At 38.5% G+C, this 22,094-nt stretch overlaps 1 protein-coding gene across 1 annotated transcript in view; it reads left to right on the top strand.

Moving 5' to 3' along the window:
- The window catches only part of LOC117823316 (CUB and sushi domain-containing protein 3-like), a 161,969-nt gene extending 161,038 nt beyond the window's left edge, over positions 1-931 (top strand). Inside the window, exon 66 of the mRNA XM_034698464.1 lies at positions 455-931. Within this exon, the coding sequence (XP_034554355.1) occupies positions 455-705 (251 nt within the window). The 3' untranslated portion in view covers positions 706-931. The remainder of the gene's footprint in view (positions 1-454) is intronic.
- The last annotated feature ends 21,163 nt before the right edge of the window (positions 932-22,094 follow it).

Here is a 22,094-nt window from a genome sequence, read left to right as displayed (position 1 = left end):
CTGCAGTGTGTACCACTTATAGCTTATACAAATGAAAGCAACCTGTCCTCAGTTTTAACAAAGGCCACATGCTATCCTTTCTCTGTCTCTGTCTCTCTCTCTGTGTGTCTGTCTCTCTCTGTGTGTCTCTGTCTCTCTCTCTCTGTGTCTCTGTCTCTCTCTCTCTCTCTCTCTCTGCCTCTCCCTCTCTCTCCTTCATTCTCCTCAATATCTTGCTGTTTCTTGCTGTTTCTGTATACCCTAAAATACCATTAAATCATATTCAAATGAAATGTTATAAACATCTTATTTAATACAAAATGAAACTGAGTAAGGTTTGCTGGGTGTTGACATCATACATCTGTTTACAGTATGTAATTCCAATACCCGCCGTCAGCCGTCTCTTTCTGCAGTCATATAGCATAAAGCTGATTATTCCCCTCAGCATCATTGTCCTTCATTCCTTTGTGCTCAGTGTTTCTGTCGTCATCATCTCATGACTGTCTTCAACAAGATTATCACAGTCAAACTGATCATTATCACTGTGATCATTATGGTTGTCTTCGGTATCAACTGGCTGCTGCGTCTCTGAGTTGTCATCATCGTGATCATCTTCCTCTCCATTATCATCCACATCATGATTATCGTCGCCTGCAGATGATACGTATCTTTCTGTTTTTCCCTTTAGTTTTTACAGACTTTGTTCGTGTCATTTTGTTATTATGAGTACTTAAAAATTCCTATTACATGTCTATATTGACTATTTTTCCCTCCTCTTTGGATAAATCTACATTTTTTTTTTGCTCCAGGTTTGAGTGTGAGGGAGAATATCACACTCACTGACCCTGAAACCAACACCTCCACAAACAGCAGCTCTGTTGCTGTTGCTATCCTTGTGCCTTTCTTTGCCCTCATCTTTGCAGGCCTTGGGTTTTATCTCTACAAACAACGGTATGTACTGTACCCTGGTGTCCTTAACAGTATCTTGAACCACATATAGTAGCTGCTGTAGTCCTCCCTGCTTGTTTATTAGAGAGAAAGTAGAACATTCACACTAGTTCAGGTCCAGTGTTGATATTTTACAACAGTTTGATTTTCTGAAAGTTTGAGATTTGTGGGGATGTTTATACAGTTGCAGCCAAAATAAATTTCCATCAAGATTAGGTGGATGGTACACGGTGCCCACTTCCACAGCGTTCTGTGTCGCTGTGAGATTCCTTGTTTCATACAATAGTTTACACCTAAGAGGCTTCGTAGCATGATGTAATAACAGTGAGTGGAGGTGTTACAATCCAATCACACATTACAAAGCTGCATACGTCAGACATTTTTAATGAGTACAACTTTGATAGTACAGTGTGTCCACATGCAGACGTTCTGTATGAATGTGTGTACTGTGTGTACACGGCTGGATTTTGTCTCCTTTTGAACAAAACAGCTCTCAGGACATTTTCACTGAGCGCCTGTGACATGCAAATTCTGCTCTCATTATGTAAGTTAGCAGATTCTGGCATAGGGCTCCTCTGACTGATCTTTTCAACAATAATTACCATTCAGCCTCATTTACCTACTGCAGCTGTCCACTGCAAGATAATGGAAACATGTTTATGGGATTGGAAGGAAGGGAGATAATTGGGATACTGTCTCTCAACTAATATGCAACCTGCATTTTTTATTTTCCCCAGGAAAACAGATAAAGCTCAGTACACAGGATGTTCTGTCCACGAGAACAACAACGGACAGGCCACGTTTGAGAATCCCATGTACAACACAAACACAAAAGCTGCTGAGGGGAAAGTTGTCCGCTTTGACCCCAATCTCAACACCATCTGCACCATGGTTTGATGTCTACAAAGTGTGGGAGAGAAACAGAAGGAGGGAAAGAGTTACACAGAGAAGGAGAACACAACTTCTTGTTTGCTTAACATGAAAATATATAGACATTTATATTTTTCCTGTTTCTGATGACATAAAACAAAGACACAGAAACACAACAGAAACACAAAGCACACTTTCAGCAACATTTACTGCAGTTGCAATGGATCGTATACAGAATCTCAAAGATTATTAAGAGGAAGGGGAGGTCCAACCCCTTCTAAGATCTTCCCGTACTTTGGTGAAGAGACGTGTTCTTCACACTCTGTGAGTGTTGGCTTTATGAATAAATAGCCTCTGGCATATAGATAAAATAGAGTATGTTATACTCTGAAGTATAAATATAGTGGGGTTATTTCACAATGCCAAATTAAAAATTAAATTTTTACATTTTAAAAGAAAGCAGCCCAGATCTTAACCCTCCTTGTTTATTATTTTCTCTTCTGTCTTTTCAAGTCTTTTCCCCATATGGAGATGAGTAGCCTCTTGACTGTGAGCTGATTAATGTAAACTGTAATCTTTTTTTTCCAAGCAGTGGAGTGTTTGAGAAGAGATGAAGAAGCAAAGAAAGAGAAGAAACTGCCTCTCTCTCTCCCTAAATAACATCGGTGCTGTCGACTTTTCAAAGTTTTATGGTCAATTATACCTCTTAATTGGGCGGTACATCCTAATGATGAAATTTACAGCCAGGAATTGACTTACTAGAGTGCACAGTGTTTTTGAGTGCTACCAGGAAAGCCTGGGCTTTTATATTGGCACTGCACAGAGTATTGTTACACTGGAGAGTACATTTTCTTCATGAGAGATACAGTCAAGTTACTGATCGAGATGCATGTATTAAAGTAGCATCTAATGTTAATGTTCTTTTAGTATGAAAGTACTCATCAGTCTGAGTCAGTGAAGGCATACTGTTTCTTTATTCCCTTCATTATGGTTTTTCTGGGCTGTACTCAAAAAGTTTAAAGAAGTGCTTACTCCTTATGTTTTTAGTTTTATGATTTGAGTCCTTTCATTGTCCCACATGCACCAAAATTTGGAGTGACTTAGCCCCAGCCTTGAGCCTGTATATATCATGAATCTCACAGTAGGAGTTTCTCACTTTATTATTTAAGGTTTTATTGAATGACAAAGTTGAGAATAACTGCAGTGCACACTACCTACAGCTGGCCAGGTTTCCCAGAAGTGTATTTAGGCCTGGTTGTCGGTTAATCCGTCTGAGTTTGGATCATGCTTGTCTTTTTTTATGTTCACAAAAATGGATTTAGGTCTGCTTTATTCCACATGTATTTTGAGACAGACCAAATGCAACTTCTACATCATGTCTGGATATTGATGAACTGAACAGAGTTTGTTGATCCTTAATTCTTTTGGGAAACCGTGCCTTAGTCAGTAATCACCTCAACACACTCCTACTCTGAGACACCTGATAGATACATGGCCTTGGCCTATTTTATTGACGCCTACAGATACAAACAGATTTATTTCATTGTCTTACTGAACCATCAGCTTCTGCCAACAAATGTACAGTGAACATGAACAAATTTGCACACTAAGTATTTTACTATCATCCAAGTCCATCCATGTTTGAAAAATGAAAAATGAACTTTGACACTGTCATCACATTTCTACATCATTGCAGTGCCTTGAATAATGTATGGGCATATGTTTTTAATGAAGACATGACATTAAATGCATTAGTAAAAACTGTATATCAGTGTAACTTATCTGCACAGTCAGCAATGGTTTAACTGAGCAATGTCAGCTCTGACGGTCATGTGGCAAGAGGTGTGTTTGAAAAGCAGCTCATAGTTTCATACCTGTGCATGTTGGGGAAAAGTGATCCAGTATAGCAACTGCTGCTATAGTTCTTTGTACCACTACGTTGATTCCTGTCATTGCTGTTACATTTTGTACATTTATACAGTTTTGATACTTGATGGCATTCTTTGGCAAGATGTCTTGTGTTATCGATATGTAATATATTTTGCGATTTCATATTTCTTATGGACGAGAAGAGAAAAGCATCTGGTGAAAGAAGTATACAGAAAGTCAGCCTCACCTCGGACTAGAGTAGAATGCTTTTAAATGTACCACACAATTGTTATCCTGTTGAAAAACTGTGTATATGAATCTGTACATATTACAAAACTTTTGTAAAGAGATATATTTTTTATGCAAATAAAGCATTTGTAAGTTATTGAATATGTTGTGTAAAATTCCACATGTAAATGTCATGTAATATCAGAAATGTTTTGTATTTTTTCTTTATCAGCAATGTATAAATCCTTAATTTATATATAAAATATAAAATAATGAACCTAAATTGTGCTATTTTGTTTTATTCAGATAGATCTCACAAGAAGTTTGGACCTGAGTTTGAAACTCTGCTCTCTGCTTCAGTTTGTAAAGTAAGAACAGTGAAGCCACAGAGCTTTGATCATTCAGTCTGCTTTCTCTTCCTGTTGCACCTTTACAAAGTTTTAATGAGTTTTCCACTCGCTGACCACTGCTCAGTTTGGCCAGCACTGATAATATCTCGGTCCGAGGACACTGTAGATCTTTGGAAACTGCCTGAGGAAAAGCCAATAATCCCTTTTAACAGTAACACCTGATGTGAGCACAAATCCAGCCCCAAAACTTTTTTAAAGAAGTGAAATGGTTGTATAATTTCACATCCCATCATCCATATCTCCACTGCAGTCAAACTGCAGCATGAGCTTTCCTTTGTCTGCGCAGTGATTGAGTCTCATTTAGCCTCCCCCTCTCTGTCACTATCAGTGGTTACAAATTGCTCAGATTTACTCCAGAACAGTGGCACAAAGTGAAAGAACATTTGAATGTACTGTACTTAGCATGCAGACGAGGTAATGCAGTTAATGTCTTTTTTTATTTATTATTTTTTCAAATGTTCAGATTGGGCAATTTAGATGAATGCCGATTATAGAGGTACAAGAAGACCTGAGAGGATATGATTTCTTTGTACAGGCATGACATAACATATTATCTACACTGTGTTTGTGTTGTGACCTCAATTGAACAATTTCTTGCAGCATTTCTCAAAGAGGTTGTCTGGAGTTTACTTTTTAAAGCTAAATATCCCAACAAATGAGAGTGAAAAATAAGAGTAAGGGTCAATTCAATAGTTGAAATAGGTGGATACCTGCCAGACTTGGCAACCTGAGTAGATGGCAGTTTGACAAGACATAAGGTATCTGACTATGATCAAGCCAAGTGCAGCAAACCATGTAGAGATATTGCAATGAAGTTTGACGGAGAGCAAAGATCCTCAAAAGAGAAAGTAGGTCAAGAAGAGGCCCCGTAATAATAGAATGACATGACACGCAGGAACTGGTCTGATATCAGACTCAGGTTAAGCACGTTCTTTAAGTCTAAGCCTGGGATTTATGTACAGCTTAGGAGTATTTGCCAGAAGGATTTTCCATTGAAGTTTTGTAGAAGCTTCATCAAGCAGATTTTACTCAAAGCATGATGATGTAATATAAGCCGGTGCTGGACCTAGATGTCAAATAGACTTAGGGTGTTTGTTCAGTATGGGTGTATGCACAGTATAAGACACTAATAGCAGTGTCTTCTAAACACTGACATGACCCTGTGTTTGCTCTTTGAACAGCACAGAGCTTCATTACAGCTCTGGTGTCTCTGTCAGAGAATCCCTTGAGGATCCCCTCTTGTGTTCAGCTTTGGGTTTCTGCTGCAGTTTGCTCCGTGTCATCCCACAAAAGCTCAATAGAGATCTGTTGATGGAGCAGGTTAGCGCTGTAAGCTGATTTCACTATCCTGCTAATGGAGGCATTTGTGGTCTTGTGGCATGGGCATGTACGTGCTGTAGAAATCAATTTGAGGTGCATGCATGGGTATAAATGAAGGGATGCTCCTGGCTGTCCCTGATGTCACCCTGCAGCATTATTCGTCTTTCATCAATGCGCTGAATATGTGCCGTGAAATCACACCCTTCAACATCCACTGCCAGCAAATTGACACATTTCAAACTGGATGGAAGCACTGCCAGATAGGTGGAGGACATAAAATCTCATTAGGGTTAAAAAAAATGACTTTTATCCTCCTGACTGATCTTTGGTGATTGTGTTTTGTTGATTCCTTCTCCTGTGTTTCACTGTGTCGTGTTTACAGAGAGGAGCAGGAGCTGTTGGTTTTTCTTCCCTCACGTGTCAAAGCATAATGAGTTGTGCGTGCTTTCATGGATCTCTTGGCTCAAAATATGCTGGTGTGTCAGTTGACTAACTAGCCTGTCTCTCTCTGTGCATTTTTCAGTCTTTTACTAATGAGCCATTTTGAGCTGCTCTGCTCTCATTGGCCGGATATCCTCGGGGTGCAGGACTTTTTTTAAACTGTTGAGGAAGGAATAGCATAAGTGAAAATCAGTTTCTAACATTTATATGCAGGTAAAAGTTATCTGAATGTGATGTCTTCACTTGAAACAATAATAATGTGAGTTTCACTTCATTTATTCTTAATTCCTAATGATTCGTGCACTAAGTAGCAGCACTTTTACTGCTCTTCACAATGAAATTTGTGTTAAGGTTATGTCTCATAAAATAGATCTGGATTTAATATTCTGTGGCACAGCTCTCCAGAGCAGGACCTAGAAGAGTTATATAGTTTAATATAACCTTTTTAATCTTAAAGTGGATGAATAATGTACATCTCTCCATAACCATTTCAACCGAATAAATTTTTAACCCTCAGTTAAATCACCATGGCACTGGGAAATGGCCTACAGTAGATTTCAGGAAGTCATAGTGTAATATGGACTGAATGACGTTAATATGAGGTCAATGAGGAAAAGTGTGTGTATTTTTCAGTGTGTCCATCTCGGCTGTTAATTCTAGGTAGAAGGAGTATCTTAAAGATTGTTACAAAATAATGAATTATTATGTAGTTTAATCAAAAATCATGAGCAGAATCTGTAATGTAAGATGACATTAGTATTTAATACATTTGATGAAAACCACTCTGACTTTAAGATGCATTAATGGTAAATGGACTGTACTTACACATCACATTTATGGTCTTCTGACTACTCAAAGCACTTTTACACTACTTGTCATATTCACACCACATTCAAACCCTGACAGCAGAGGATGCTATGTAAAGTGCCCCTCAGCATTAACTAATCCAATTCACACACATTCAAACCACTCAGAGCAATGTGGGGTTTGCTTTTCCCGAGGACTTCGACATGTGAACATCAGGAGCTACCAACCTTCAGACTGAGAGACAACCGACTCCACCACTGAACCACTGCTGCCCCTGTTAGCAGACTTCTTTTAAAGCGTAACAAACAGCAACACGTCACCAGGAGAACCTTACAGCAATAGTTGGATATTTTTAGAAATATGCTAATTTGACGAGATGAAAAGATATGGGCTTTATTTCTTCTTTTTAATTTTGCCATCAAAGTAACCAGACACCAGATAGCCAGAGTACCCAGCCAGGAAACCCTCAAGTCATCCCATTAATCACAGTTTGCAATTTATACACTGTAATTTTGAGGCATAAAAATAACAAGAAATAAGATCTTTAGCAGTAAGCTGCTAGTAGGTGTGCTCTGTTACCTTGTGAATAGCCAGGTCATATATTTAGAGCTAGCCATGAAGAGATGACAACAGAATAAAGCGTCCCCTTGTACTGTGGACGTTCATTTAAAAAGAAAAATGTAACTTTCTTTTATTTACTGACTGCGCTACATTACATTTGAACCTCCTCAGAGTGAACATTTTTCAGATTTTTACTTTAATTATCCATCTTATTTATTTATCTGTGTTCAGTTGACAATGTGAAGTATGCTGTTGTTGATCTCTATGTCTCTGTGGCACAGCTCAGCCAGCTGTAAAATCTGTTGTTTTCCCACTACCAGCACCATCATTTGACGTAGTTTGTGGCTTGCTGAGCTTCAGGCCATTTCAGCTGGGTTTTATACTCTCTGTCTTCTCTTGTGTTGCACATTAGTCAGCACTCTAAACTGGCAACAGGTGAAATTTTGAACCAAAATGTAAGTGTGTGGATTTTATGGATTCATGAGGAGACATTTTATACTATTTTTCTAAATGATTTAATGCTAGAGAAGTCAGTCAGAGGGATGCAGCTGAGCCAGAAGGAGGCCGTGACCCATGGTGTGCAATGCATCTGATGTAGGCACTGCTACCAAAGCTCCCCATGGTCAGAGTGGCAGAGTATAAAAATATTTTTAAGTACAATTGATCATTACTATGCACAGAGGAGCCATATGGGGGAGGAAAATGTAGGATGATTCTCTGGGTCCATGATTGACAGGTACCCTAAAGAATATTGGAGCATTTGTAGTGAAGTAAAGTCCCAGACAGAACCCCTGATTGTTTTCTACATTTGAATACATCACCATCAACAGAGATAAGACTTGCACATAAAACATGTTAAAATGTGCCTTATTCTGCTCAAGGTTTCTGCCTGTTAGAGGGACTTTTTTATTTTCTTGCCACTGTCACCAAATATTGTCAAGTGCAAAACTGCAGTTTCTTGAGTGCCCGCTTGAGGCTGGCTCCGGAAGTACCAGAAACCACATACACACCAATTCTAAAAGCCAATCTTTACAGCAGAAATCAACATGTTTACAGCCTGGTACAAAATAACAGTGTAGTCTGGATAGCTCATTTCTTGATTGGCACACACTGTACAGGGGGTGAATTTTTTTAATAACGCTGCAATTTTGAAGATATAAAGATTACGAGTTTTACATTAAGAGAGGCACAGCTGACTTGATTGACAGGTGGGAACACTGTAGCTGTTGGCGAGGAGGCTCAAAGCCTGCCTCTTTACGTCACACTCACTCGATAGGAGTTATATTGAGTTCAACATTTCCAATATGGCTCCTGCCGACGATTGGCCTCAAATCAGCGCTTCAGAAACAGATGGGTGACGTCACGGATACTACATCCATATTTTATACAGTCTATGGTGCTGACTCATGCTCAATTCATATTTGGCCTTTTTTTAAAGAGTTCAGTCGAGACCTCTGTTTGGTAATGTTGGACAGCTGTTGTTATTATTTAGGGTTTGATAATATCATGTTAGAATGATGAATGAATATGTTATATAGCACCACATTGCGTTATATATTATTTAGCAGACCAATTTGGCGCCAAAGTTGTCTCGCTGGCTTCTTGCCGCTTCTGATTGTAGCTTTTTGTCAGTCAGTATTGAAAGATGCAGCACAAAGAATAATGAATGAGAACAAATTATGAATCCAGCCCATTATAAATAGGCACCATATGGATTTGAGACATCAACCATTGCACATCAACATCATGACTGACATCAGCATCAGAAACAATTACTGTATCTGACAGTTACTATTGACAGACTTTGAGAGTGATTATTCTATAGAGCTACAGAGACATAACCACATAATATCTCAGAATATATTGATGATACAACTTAAATCCTGCTATAGATTATGTCACAACATAGAGAATAGTTGACAGTCTGAGGCTAAATGCTTGATAAGATAAGAAATGTGAACAATATTTTCCGATGGTAGCTCGTGTCTGAAAATATAACTGAGACAGGAAAATAAAGCATACACAAGTCAACTGCGTGTAGCTCTTTGTCCACTCTTTGCTGGGCATGCAGATCAGAGAAAACCTGGGAGGGGGGAGATTACAAAAGCCAGCCCTTAGCTGGATCGATGTGACCTTGATATACTGTAGAAACTCAGCATGAACACCAAAGCTGTTCTTGGCACATGACAACTTTGATCTAATCGCTCACAGGGTGTCCGACTTAATAGCCCCCCTGTCTGCAGCAATTAATTGTGGAAATTTTATAAATTAGCTTCTAATGCTTTGTGACACACAGGACAGAAGCAGATCCAGTTTGATGTGAAATAAGAGGCGGCACACAATGCATTTTCTCTTTGTTCTCTGCAAATACAAAGAAAAGCTTTTGACCAGACATTCACGTCTGTCAAAAAAGACATATTTCACCGTGGGTAATCACTTCTCCCACAAGGCAAATCCTCAAATTGAAGCTTGTAATGAACTCGTCTGTATGGAGGATGAGAGTAATAGAGGATATGAGTATGGTTTTAAAAACTGACAACGCATTAATGTAATTTCATCAGCTCTCAAGTCTCAATCACAGCTGTCATAAAAAAAAAAACTCCTACGCTGCTAAATTCCAGAGTAAGGACACCCTACACTGAGCCAAGCAGCCTGTCTGAGATCACTCTGACTTCTGAATTTATTTAAGCTTTTAACTGAAATAGCACATGTCATTTTTTATTCAGGGGTGCAGAATTACTGAACACAAATGCTGTTCTTCTTTTCTTTGTTGTACTCATGTTTTTTTAATACAGATACAAACAGAAAACAAAAACATATCTTGATTGCTCTTTGTAGAATGGAATCATAAAAGGAAGTTAATTGGAAAAACATGAAGCATTTTTGAGCACTTAGAATATAACTAGCTCGGCTGTATTGTGTTGTTTAAGTGTTGCATTACAGAAAATACAGAAGTATAGCTTTTTTAACTTCAGGACCAAAGTTACCCCTCAGATTTATTCAGAAACATACACCTGACAGACTAAACCAGTCCTTTATTCTTCTGGCTTTTGTCTGTCTTCTTGATCTAATGAGTGAAAACAACACATAATAAAACACTGAATAGCATGCTGCCATTGAATATCAGATAATACACTCTGTATTCTACCTGCATGAAGCGCCAGGCATATGAGGACACACTTTGAAAATGATGGCGCCTCTTTGCACTGATCACACTCTATATACTGAGACATTATGAGAGACACACGGAGGGGAGGAAGCCATGGATTAATGTGTGACATTTCATCTTGTCAATGAAGTGTTTAGACATGATATACAGCCGTTCAGTAAAGGATTGCACTATAAATCAAAGGCTGCTGACATTTTGGATTTGTTATCATGCATGCTCTGCAGAAAGTGAAACTCCTTTCAGAATAAAAGTGAAGGGGAGGGGAGAGGGTGCCACATGTGATGCTATCTAAGCATATGATTGAGCACGTTTGTTCTGAGGGGAGCAGTCACATGGCTTCCTGCTGATGGTAATGTACCATAGTAGTGCCTGCAGCGCTCTCTGAACGAGGACGGCTTATGTTGTCAATTAAAGCACACAGAGAGGACTTGTAGATTGCAGGAATTTATGTCAACAAAGTAGCAGGTTCAAGGACAGCAAATGTAGCGTTTTGTTGACTGAACATGAATTCAACTATGACTCAGTGAAAGGAGAGGCTCTGCATGTGTTGTGTGAGTAGTCATATTACAGTCAAGTATCACTGGCTGTATGGTTTTGGATTCCCTCCTGCTCCAAACAGGTTGCAAGCATAGAAACACAAGTGCCCAGTTGCATTCTGGGATTCAAGATCACACCGGTTCACAGTCTGTTTGTGGGTAATTTGGCAGATTTTATCTTTAAGTAGATAAATTAAATCACTCATGCATTAAAGCAGCGTGATCATTTTTCATTCTAGCTGTTTACTGTACATAATGGCTGTGTGCGACATAATGTATGAGTCGTGGAGTGTGGGGGCGGCTCCATTCTCTGCAGATGTCAAGGACTGTTTGATGGATGACCCAAACTGTCCCTGCAGTCTGCTGCCACTTCTGTTTGGCTCCCTGCTAAATTTCGTTGAACCATCTCTTTGGACCAGAGCAAAATTGTAAGAACATGTGTTATCTCCCCCAAATCCGATTCAAACCAGGGTCCCGTCTATTGACCTGTGGCTGTGCTTCAAATCCCACACAAGGATATTGGATTCCTCTTGGCTAACACTTTTGTTCTCCTTCTGCTCAATTTATCAACATCACTAAATAATCTGAGCCTTCTGTTCTATTTTCTCTTACTTTTTTTAATTGGATTTTCAAAATTTGTACAATAATTTCTCTTGTAACTTCTTATTCAGAGAAACTGAGCTTCTTGTACGACAAGAAGAAGTAGAGCAAAAGAGACAAACGCAAAGAACAACAAATGAAAAGAGTTGAAGAGATAACAAGAAAACAAAACACAGATCTAACACTTTGATACAGTTCTTTGTGAATCAGCAAGAATGAATTTAACTGTTCTTGAAATCTTAGATGCAAAACACATATCAGGCCTGTTGCATTTGAAATAGAGGGCAGCCTGACTCCATTTAATCAGGATTACATTTAATTATATAACTACAGATATATTTAAAGACTTATGCATGCAAAAAAAATTAAATATTTGGAAGCGTTACCAATAACAGATACTTACCTGCCCCTGATGGCTGATACTGATAAAATCACTGATACATTCTTATATGTATTTTTGTATTTTGAAATGTGTAGTTTTTGCAAATCAGATTGTACTAAAGGCAATATTTAGATATTCAAGATGCATTTATATAACTATTCTACACTTCTAAGTGAAATCCCTCTATTAAACAAATAAAGAACATTACTGACTTTTCATTTGTCTATTTTTTATGGAGCACTGGAGCAGCCCTGAGAGTGCAGCATCTTTTTAATTTAAAAGTCTGCTTCCAGCCACCAGGCCGTCAAACTGAACATTCTCACTTGACTAATGTCAGAACAGAAGTCCATATGTCCATTGTAGAATTCATGTCACTGACGTTGCTGTTAATCAGACTGTAAAAGTGCGTAGAGATCATATCATACTGGTTAACTTTCTGCATTTTTTTTAATGCTGAAAACCCATCTGCCCAATACATATTCATCACCCCTAGTACACACATATATCATACATATATGCATGCACACATCACTCTTGGACTGTAGGGAGATGTAATTGCTTGTATAAGAAAAGAAGTGAGACCACACAGCCTAGAGATTGTTTAACAGCCTGTTAGAGTATAATCTACTAGAGCCCTGTTATGTTTGAGTAAAGAATTATTTGGTGGCTCGTGACTTCTTCTCTTTTTGTCCGTTCATCGTCCTTTGGCATGTGGCTTCAGGCCAAGAGAGAAAGTGCTCAGTCCACAGCTTTGTGCCATGGTCTTGTTTTGCATCATTTACTATTGATTCACACAATTGAAGCCAGATAACTGAGGTCACTTTGAAATGATTTTTAAAGCCAGTATCATCAGTTTTTTATTTTGTTAGTTTCATTTCAGATGGAGCAGCCTTTCACAGCTGCTTTTGAATGCCAAGTTGGATGAAAACATGGGAAATATAGCACACCCAGTCAGGTTCTTCTGATGAATTATTCCAAATTAAGAAGAAACATGAAAAGAAGTTTCATAACTCTATATATTTAAAATTGATTTAATATACACACAATTTGAAATAGACATATAGTGTAAATATCTGCTGAATGCTTTTTCAGAAGGCTCTGGAATATCAAGCAGCAGAGCACGTGTTTAAAATGATCCATGTATATTCAGCAAAAGACATGCTATAAATACTGTACAGCTTTTCAACACTCACTTTACAGGTACAGAAAAGAACATGTGGATTTGAATGTTGGCTGCTGTCCTTAGATCACAAACAATAGGAGATGTTATGTGGGCTCCTGAACCACATGTTGTTCCATTCTCTGTTTCACCCTGAAGGTTGCGTATTGTTCCTGCAGAAAAAGCAGCACAGTTCCATGAGCAGAAATCTAAAATACAGTCCAGGGTTTGTTTCTCTCACACACTGCAGGTGCCTTTCGTTTGTTCCCTCATAGTTTGCTCCGAGCTGAAGGCACAAAAGAATATCTCACTGCGGAAGCTGCTCTGTAGCGGCTCTGGCCTCTGCTCTGCTGCAGACCAGAACTGTCCTCTGTCTTTAACTAAAGAAAAGCACACTGTCCAAAACTGGTTGATAAGAAATGCAGGGCTTTCTGATGTGCACATTGAAAATACCTGAGGCACCTTCATGCAGTTTCGAAGGGTTCATCAAAGCCTCTCCCCTGTGCAGGGTCTAAAGTGATGTCCGTCTGTCAGTTGCTACACCTGTCCTCTTCAGTCCTGGAGAAACAGCTTGCAGGACAGGTTTCCATGGAGTTTTCTGTGGATAGTTAATGGTCCAAGGGGTTTATTCTGACTACCTGATGTTCGGTCTTGTGCCTCCATCAGGTCAAATCTTCAGGTAAAAAAAGGAAAGCTACTTTTTGATCAATATTTCTTACAGCAGTAGTTCCCCTTACAGCATGAGTCCTGTATGTTTGGGGACTCATTGATCTTTCCATTAACGTCACCTCCAGGTAAATCACCAACACTGAACGCTTGCATTTCCTACAATTTATCTGCTATTTTTCATGTAGTTTACAGTAATTTTAATATTTCATGATCGTTAAAGAGACTTCTGTCATTCTTAAGCTTCTCAGTCAATAATCTTTCATTATTAATTTGACAACAGATCGAAGGCAGGTTAAGATCCTAGTTAAACATCTAAGTATTACTTGAAATAATGTGTTTTAATCACTTAAGTTCCAGAAAAAAAACCTAGACGTTAAGGAAAAATTGATTCAGATAAAATTAACTTCTATGGGTATTGCATCTTAACATTGTCTATAAGAAACAATAACTGAAACAGAGCAAAGTGTTTTGAGTACATCAGAGATCATGAGTGTACATTGTGAAATGTGCTGCAGAGGGTAAATTACAGTTTAATTCTATATAATGAAAAAAAGCTCAAAACTTTTACACAGGACATTTTAACCAATATAATACTTTTATAGTTCTTACATGACTTCAAAATAAAAGAGTGGATACAAAGTCATTTTTCATTAGTGATTTGATTTAATGTCTTTATTTCGATCATGTTAAAGTAAAATAGAAAAAAAAGCTACAAGTAAAAAAGAAGAAATATTTATACAAAAAAAACAAAATCAATCAGTTCCATTAGCAAGCACTGAAACATTTTTCTTTACATGTGCGAAAAGGAGTAGGAAGAAGTTAAAACTGATCTAATCCCCTTTATTCATTATTTTCTTTCATTATACGAGTGCATTTCCACATAACAAATCTTCATGACCTATCTTCATATTTACACCTACATTCAAAAGTAAACCCCTCATGATTATCAACACTTGTCTTCCTCCTTGTACCTCATGCAAATTATTTCTTTATACCTCTTCTTGAACTGGATTATGTTCTGACATTGCTGTAGCTCCATGTTGAGTCTGTTCCACAGTTTTACCACAGATTGAAATACAAAAACTTCTCCTTGTGGTCCGAACACTCGCCATCTTTAATCTTAACTTCCCTCTTAAGTTATAACCCCCCTCTCTTTCAAAGAACAATCTTTGAATATTTCCTGGCAGGAGTTTTTTTCCTAGTCTTATACACAATTTTTGCAGTTTTAAAATCCACAAGATCAAATAATTTCAATATTTTAGATTTGAGGAACAATGAATTTGTGTGTTCACGGAAATCAACATTGTAAACTATTAGTAACTACATAACTGATACAATCATGCTAATTTAAACATGTAGATTCATCAAAGTGTATATTTTGATCTTAATTTACTTTCCCATGAGTTTTCACTAACAGACCCAACAACAGTGAGGCTTCATACAACAGATGCCACCACAAAGAGATGCGACCATATGCAGACTGTGCCGCTAAAACAGGAGCAGGCCGACATTTGACCACATGACGGTTGCAGCAGCAGTTCCTCTTGTCAGATCCATACCAGCAGCGAAATGTCGCTGTCTGTTTTTGTTCTGCAGTTGTCACGGCTTATGTGAAATCCATTTTCTCTGTTTGAATACGTTCTGTCAGGGAAGAAAAAAACCCTAACTCAAATCTGCTCTGCCCAGTTTTTGACGGAGGGAATCTGACAGCAAATGGCTGCGTGGCCTCTTCACAGACGAAGCAACCGTCTGTCCTTGGACTGCCTACTGTTTCTTAGAATAGCTTCATTTTCTCTATACCACTGATGAATGCTTTACTCCTATGGCCTTGATCATCTGCCAGATTGGACTGGAGACCATCGCAGTGGGATCTCAGTAATCACAACACATTCAATATATTTGTCTCTTCATGAAGTGAGAACATTGCTCTACACTCTATACTATAAACATTTCTCATCACAGTTAACTGTACAAGCTCTGCCTGATCTCTCATTACACTTCTGATCTTTCAGACCCAAAGTGCTTCATGTGGCCTTTTAAATGAGAGCTATATATGAAAAGGACAGCCTCCATCTATACAGTAATAAACATCACTAACTTGAATGTTCTTGTTATCTAAATTGAATCCACACTGGTGTCTTGGATAAAACTGAACAACATGTATCAATTGTTAAATGCTCTAGGTTAAGTTAATGTCCTAACAGCATGCCACCCTAGCCAGTCTCAGTGAAGACATCAGCTAGATGTCGTTTTCTATGCAGCGCTCAGTTTCGATTTTCGTACAGAATTAGTTAGTGGTTATTTCCAAATTCTTGGAACGATATCAACATTTAATTTTTTTCAGTTGTTGCAAAAGCCCTAACAGCTTATATATGAAGGTATAATTATAGGCTTTTTCAAAATATATTTAACTTCTCTAAGGCTCTGTCAGTACATATGATTTTGATGTCATAACCTCAACTTGCACAACGCAATTGTTGTTTATAATTATTGTTCATGTGCCAAGATGTCAGGCTACTGGTTCACGTATGCTCGGTACTGTTAGGTTTAATTACATGTTAACAGGAAACCTGGCTTTAAGTCATCATAATAATGGGGCACAGGGACACAAAATAACATCAAGCTTGATTGTTTTTTAGTCTGCTGCTCCATACACAGTTTAAAGAGATAAACCTGTACTTGTAATAGTGCTTTGAGGGGGATTAAGTATTGGAATAAGAGGAAAGATAGTCTGTTGTAATAGAAATCAGAGTAGCTTGGATCCAGCCAGATGAGTTCATTAGACATCACTAAAGCGTTTCTCTCCCAGTGAAGGTCTCAAGGCTTTAATAAGTGGTCTACATACTCTGATTGGTTTGGTTCCAAACCACAGGATTAAGTTGTTTTAGTTGTTTTTAAGACTTATCTTAAACCACTGTTTTATTAACCAAAACAAAAGAAGTGATAAGTGCTCTATAGTGTAAAATACCATTGCTTTGGGTTGGTTTTCCCACTGTCCTTCCAAATTTTATGGGTCACCAGCCACCACAGGTCTGCAGGTCTGCAGCAGGAACGTGTAAGAATGAGGAGACTTTCCCATCATGACGCTTGGTTTAAACCCTTTAGGGATTTCACAGAGCTGTAGCCTATATTTGACCTGGCAGCATGTACCCAGCCTGTCAGACACTACCAGGGCTTTGAAGAAACTTTCCCTAAATCCTTTCTTGGCATCATGGCTCTTCACTCCACTCTGAATGAGCTCCAACATCCCAAACTCAGCATCCCTAAAATCATCAGGAAAGCGAGCAGTCAGAATGTGTTCAGATCCATCTGGAGGGGGTAAGATCAGTGCAATCAGGAGAGGCTTATTTCAACAGTGGCTTAAAGAGGGATCAAGTAAATTTATTGACGAGATTCAACATATATTGAAGATATGGAGCCTGCTGTGATTAGACCCCATCGAGATGTCATTATTTTTTGAGGGTGTAGTGATGTATGAGATGAAAGGGAATATGCCCCTGCGGAGTCTAGACACTAGTGGTGATGAAGGGGTGAGGAGCATTGCTTGAGATTTGGATGAATTTGGAGCAGATCTTCTTATGAGCTTGTTTGAAGCCCCCTGGAGGCTGAATGTGAAGAGGATTGTGGGTGAATGGGATAGAAAAGGGGCACATTGGTTTGCCCAAAATGATAACTGACAGCAACAGAGAGCGGAAGATCTTTATACTTTAGTAGCTCACAGGGGTGGAGGCATAAAATGATCAGTGCAAGTGAAAGAGGGAAACAGCCACTGTCAGCTGACGGTGTAGCAAGGACAGTGTCAGCATGAGGATAGATAAAGATGGGGCGATGCATCCCCAAGTCCCTCTGTTATAAAAAAGATTATCAGCGCTGACATATTTGTGCTGGTGATGACATTTAGAGCCAGAGTCTGCGAGGTAGGCATTGGCTAGTTGAGCCCATGTTTTTGTACAGACCTGAATAATACATGTTTAGACAATAGGCTGTAGAAAATGTCAAGGAAACACCAAACCGACTTCAAAATAAGATGTTTGTTAAAATAATTCTCCAATGTTTAAAGTAAAACTTCAACCTTTCCTCACAAAACTACTGCATCATTAGAAACAAGATCTAAATGCATGGCAGAAATCAGAGTCAGAACTGTCAGGCTGTAGGACTCGGTCAGCGCTGCATGTTAGACTGAATGTTAAACAACTTCACAATTTCATTCAGATGTCTGAGTATAAGTGAAACAAAAAATCAGTGAAGCTTTATAAGTTTCCAATGTGGATAAATAATGCAATAATGTTTGTAAAAGTAGCACACTGGTGTGACAGCTTTATTCCATCCAAATAAAAAGCTAATGTGAGGGAGTCTTTGAAAAGTGAAACAGAATTTTACCCTCACAGAAGATTTTTCACATCATTCTATTTTTCTTTGCATTGACTGAAAATTTATATTTTCTTAATTCAATTTGCCCTCAGGATGTGGGCAAATAAAGAGCACGGGGAAAATGTCTGCGTCTGCTTTGTGTCTTCTTAAAACTTATCTCAAGCATAGATAATGGACACCAGCATCATCTGTGATACATCTCACTGTTGTAAATGACTCTGCCAATTTTCACCAATCTATACAATTACAGGAAATGTGCTCTCGATTGAAAAATGAGAATAATTAAATAAACATGTAGAGCTGTAACTGTATCATCAATTTCAAAATATCATGAGACCAAAGGTGTCTTGACACCATTGTGGACCTGTGATGGTATGAAACAATCGTCTTCTGTGCAAGAAGTTGAGCAGAGCAGAGGAAAGTAGGAACTACAGAGACCAGTGTAAGTGACTGGGAGAAGACAGACGAATTGAAACTGTGCATGTTCCAGCGGCCTTTAAACCTGACATGTGGATGCATCCCAGAGAAAAGATGACATTCAAACGCAAATCAATATGCAGACACTACCAGACTGCGATTACCTACATGTGGGGGAAAACAAGCAATTTGAGAAGCCCCTTGGCAAATTGTCACCCCGAGAAGATGCATGGAAAATAATCTAAAAGACTCTACAAGAAGCGATTACAGCCTCACTTCCCCGTAACAGAGCAAGAGCTCAAGAGATTACAAGATCTCAAGCTGAACATACTGTACAGCCAAAGACCTGCAGACATTCAGACGGATTCAGAAGGTTAGTGAAGACACTGGAGTCAAAGTTTAAATTCCCATCATGGATATACTTTAGGCAAACACCATTACTACAGCTCTCTACAAAGAGACAGAGGATGAAGTTACAAAGAGCCTCAAGCAAGCAGAGAGCATCTCACCATCGATGAGTGGACTTCTCAAGCTACTTAGAGCTAAAGAAATGGCTTTATTTTCCATTCCCTTGTTCGTCTTTTTTTTTTTTTTAATATTGCAATAAATATATTGTGGACTCATTACAATATTATCACATTCAGACATTTTTACAATACATCCCCAGTAGTTACCCTAAACTATATTCTGTAGTTTCTCTTAATAAACCTAAGCAGTAAAGCCATGAAAACATTAATTGGTACTAAGTGAATCTCATTTTCTTTAGATGAACTTCCATCGTTTATAATTATATAAAAGATAAGTGTTGTCTCAAAATCACACCCAGAGACACAAAGTACTTCATAACTTCTGAGTAGATAGCTTTGAGAAACATTGTATGGACACCAATGAAAACACTCATAAGATTTAGTATTGCATAAAGACTTAACATTAAGAAACTCAATGTTAACTCCTTTTTCAGACATTACACATTCAATAAGATCTTCCAAAACCAGGACCTGTGAAGTAACGCTAACACACCAGCACTTTTTCACTGTGATAAACATGACTCCACCAATCTTTACCATGCATACATTTAGAGTGTAAATTAGAGTTAATATACATTAATTATTTTATCATGAACTTAATCTTCCCTACATGATAAAATAATGAACTCATCTTACATTTGAAATAAACAGAAAAGATTATTGTATCTTGCCTCCCAGTATTTTGCGCGTCCTGATGATCTACATGTGTTCTGCATATTCATGAAGGCAAACACGCTAAATGATTTGCGAGTGCTATTTTGCTCATTTGACAGACGCAATCCTCGGTGCTCCCGGTTAGTACGTCAGCTTTGCGCGCGCTATCAAGTTTGCACGTGTTTTTATACACGCAAACCTTTAGTAGATCGGGCCCTATGAGTATTGACAGCACTGATACCACCAGCTCTGTCATCAGGGCCCTAATGGCCCCACATCCCGAACATGGAACCAGATCACAGCCACCACATGAGCATAAGTATACTATTTTATAGTGCGAGTACATCACATTCTTCTCCTGATCACATTGTATCTCTCCGCGGGGAGCTTTAATTGATTATACAACATTTCTGTTCATACAGAAGCATCAATGATATTTACCCATATAGGACCCATCAGAAATAATTTAGATTTATTCTCCCCTTTTCATAGCACTTGTTTTGATGCCTCACTTTAAATATTCACATTGTTGATCTTGCACATGCACACTGAAGCAAACGATCCTTTTCTCTGCAGAGAACTGTAGCTTTGCAGCTGTGACTTCTATGGTGTGGACTTGCATATTACCAATTCACCTGAACTTGAGTCACCCCTGGCCTCTCCGGTCACCTGTAAGTATAAATCGAGGAGTCTTTTCAATCGCAAATGTGCAAAACATGCAAAGCACTTTAACACTACTTGTCACTCTCCCTCATGCACACACACACACACACACATTTAGATACTGATGGCAGAGGCAGCTATGCTAAGTGCTCATCAAGACTAACTAATTCCTCACACACACTTTCACATTCCACTGAATATGCCTCCAGGAGCAATTTGCAGCTCAGTGTCTTGCCCAAAGATACTCCAGCATGTGACTGCAGGAGCCGGGGATCCAAAAAGCTTTCAGATTGAAAGACGACTGACTCTACCCCCGAGCCACAGCCACCTTGATCCAAACAGCCTACTGGACATTTAACCAAGCACCGTACCACTGTCTTGGTCCATATCCCTAGGTACCCCAGCATACAATGTACAGTGAATCAGCTGCTTACAATACACCATGAATGGGTCGAATTTTCAAAAGCGTCTGTTTGCGTTCAGTGGGCACTAACCCTTAGCTAGTATGCTAAAAAAAATATACTATGTTTAGCTAGCTAATCTTTGCAAGCATGATTTACCTGCAGGTTTTGATAGTGTAGCTTACCAGGCGTAGTTTTATGTTTGCTGGTCTGTAAAGAAGCAATGTTGTTTGATTGTTTGTTTGAGCTGCACAATCAAAAGAATACTTTGAAGGCAGTCGGACAAGCCTCCTTAACAACTGGCACCTGGTGTCAGGAATGTCCACTTTGGTCTGGAGACACTTCATTAGCCTTGAGATCAAATAACGATTATTTTGGCCTCTGACTGCTCACTCATGCCACTCAGACCCTCAGGTTTATGTGTATAACGTTCTGTATTCTTTGGTTGATTTTAAAGGGATCATGTCATACAATTTTCACATGATTAGTCTGCTTGTGTATTTAGTTACATGTGCTGCCTTTGGTGTCCCTCTGTAACAGCATTACATAAAACTCGATCCACAGATTATGTATTTCAAAGATCTGTGGAGGTATTCGTTCAGACCTCTCAGTTTCGCTTTATTTGGTTATTTTCCAGACAAATTGTGATGAAGTCATAGATGAAAATAACTCTTATCTGGACTATCTCATGAATGCTGTTTAGGTATGTCTGCAGCACAGTTGATATTAATCAATCAGGCCCCTTGTTAAGCGTACTTATATCCAGGGTTAGTTGGACCTTTTCCATAATTGAATAATAGAGAGCTTATTTATTGTAGACAGAGCTAATGTAAACTGTGACTCTAATAAGGATAAATACATCTGCAGTTTATGCTCTCTGCAACACTAATGTAATATATTAAATCAACAATGGATAACAGTCATTTAGTCTTTTAATTATGTCCATTCAGTTAAGCTAACTGCAGCTGTCTTCCATCACTAGCTGAACAAGATAACGCTAGTCTTTCTAGAAAGCAACACAACACTGTTTCACACTCTTAGTAAATCAAAATAATATGTCACGATTGTTAATTTTAATGCAATAGTATTTCTTACTTGACATAGCTGGACTAG

The sequence above is a fragment of the Notolabrus celidotus genome, chromosome 12 (assembly GCF_009762535.1).
Source record: "Notolabrus celidotus isolate fNotCel1 chromosome 12, fNotCel1.pri, whole genome shotgun sequence".
Lineage (NCBI taxonomy): Eukaryota > Metazoa > Chordata > Actinopteri > Labriformes > Labridae > Notolabrus > Notolabrus celidotus.
The sequence above is the reverse complement of the archived record's forward strand: the minus strand, read 5'-3'. Positions and strand labels throughout refer to the sequence as shown.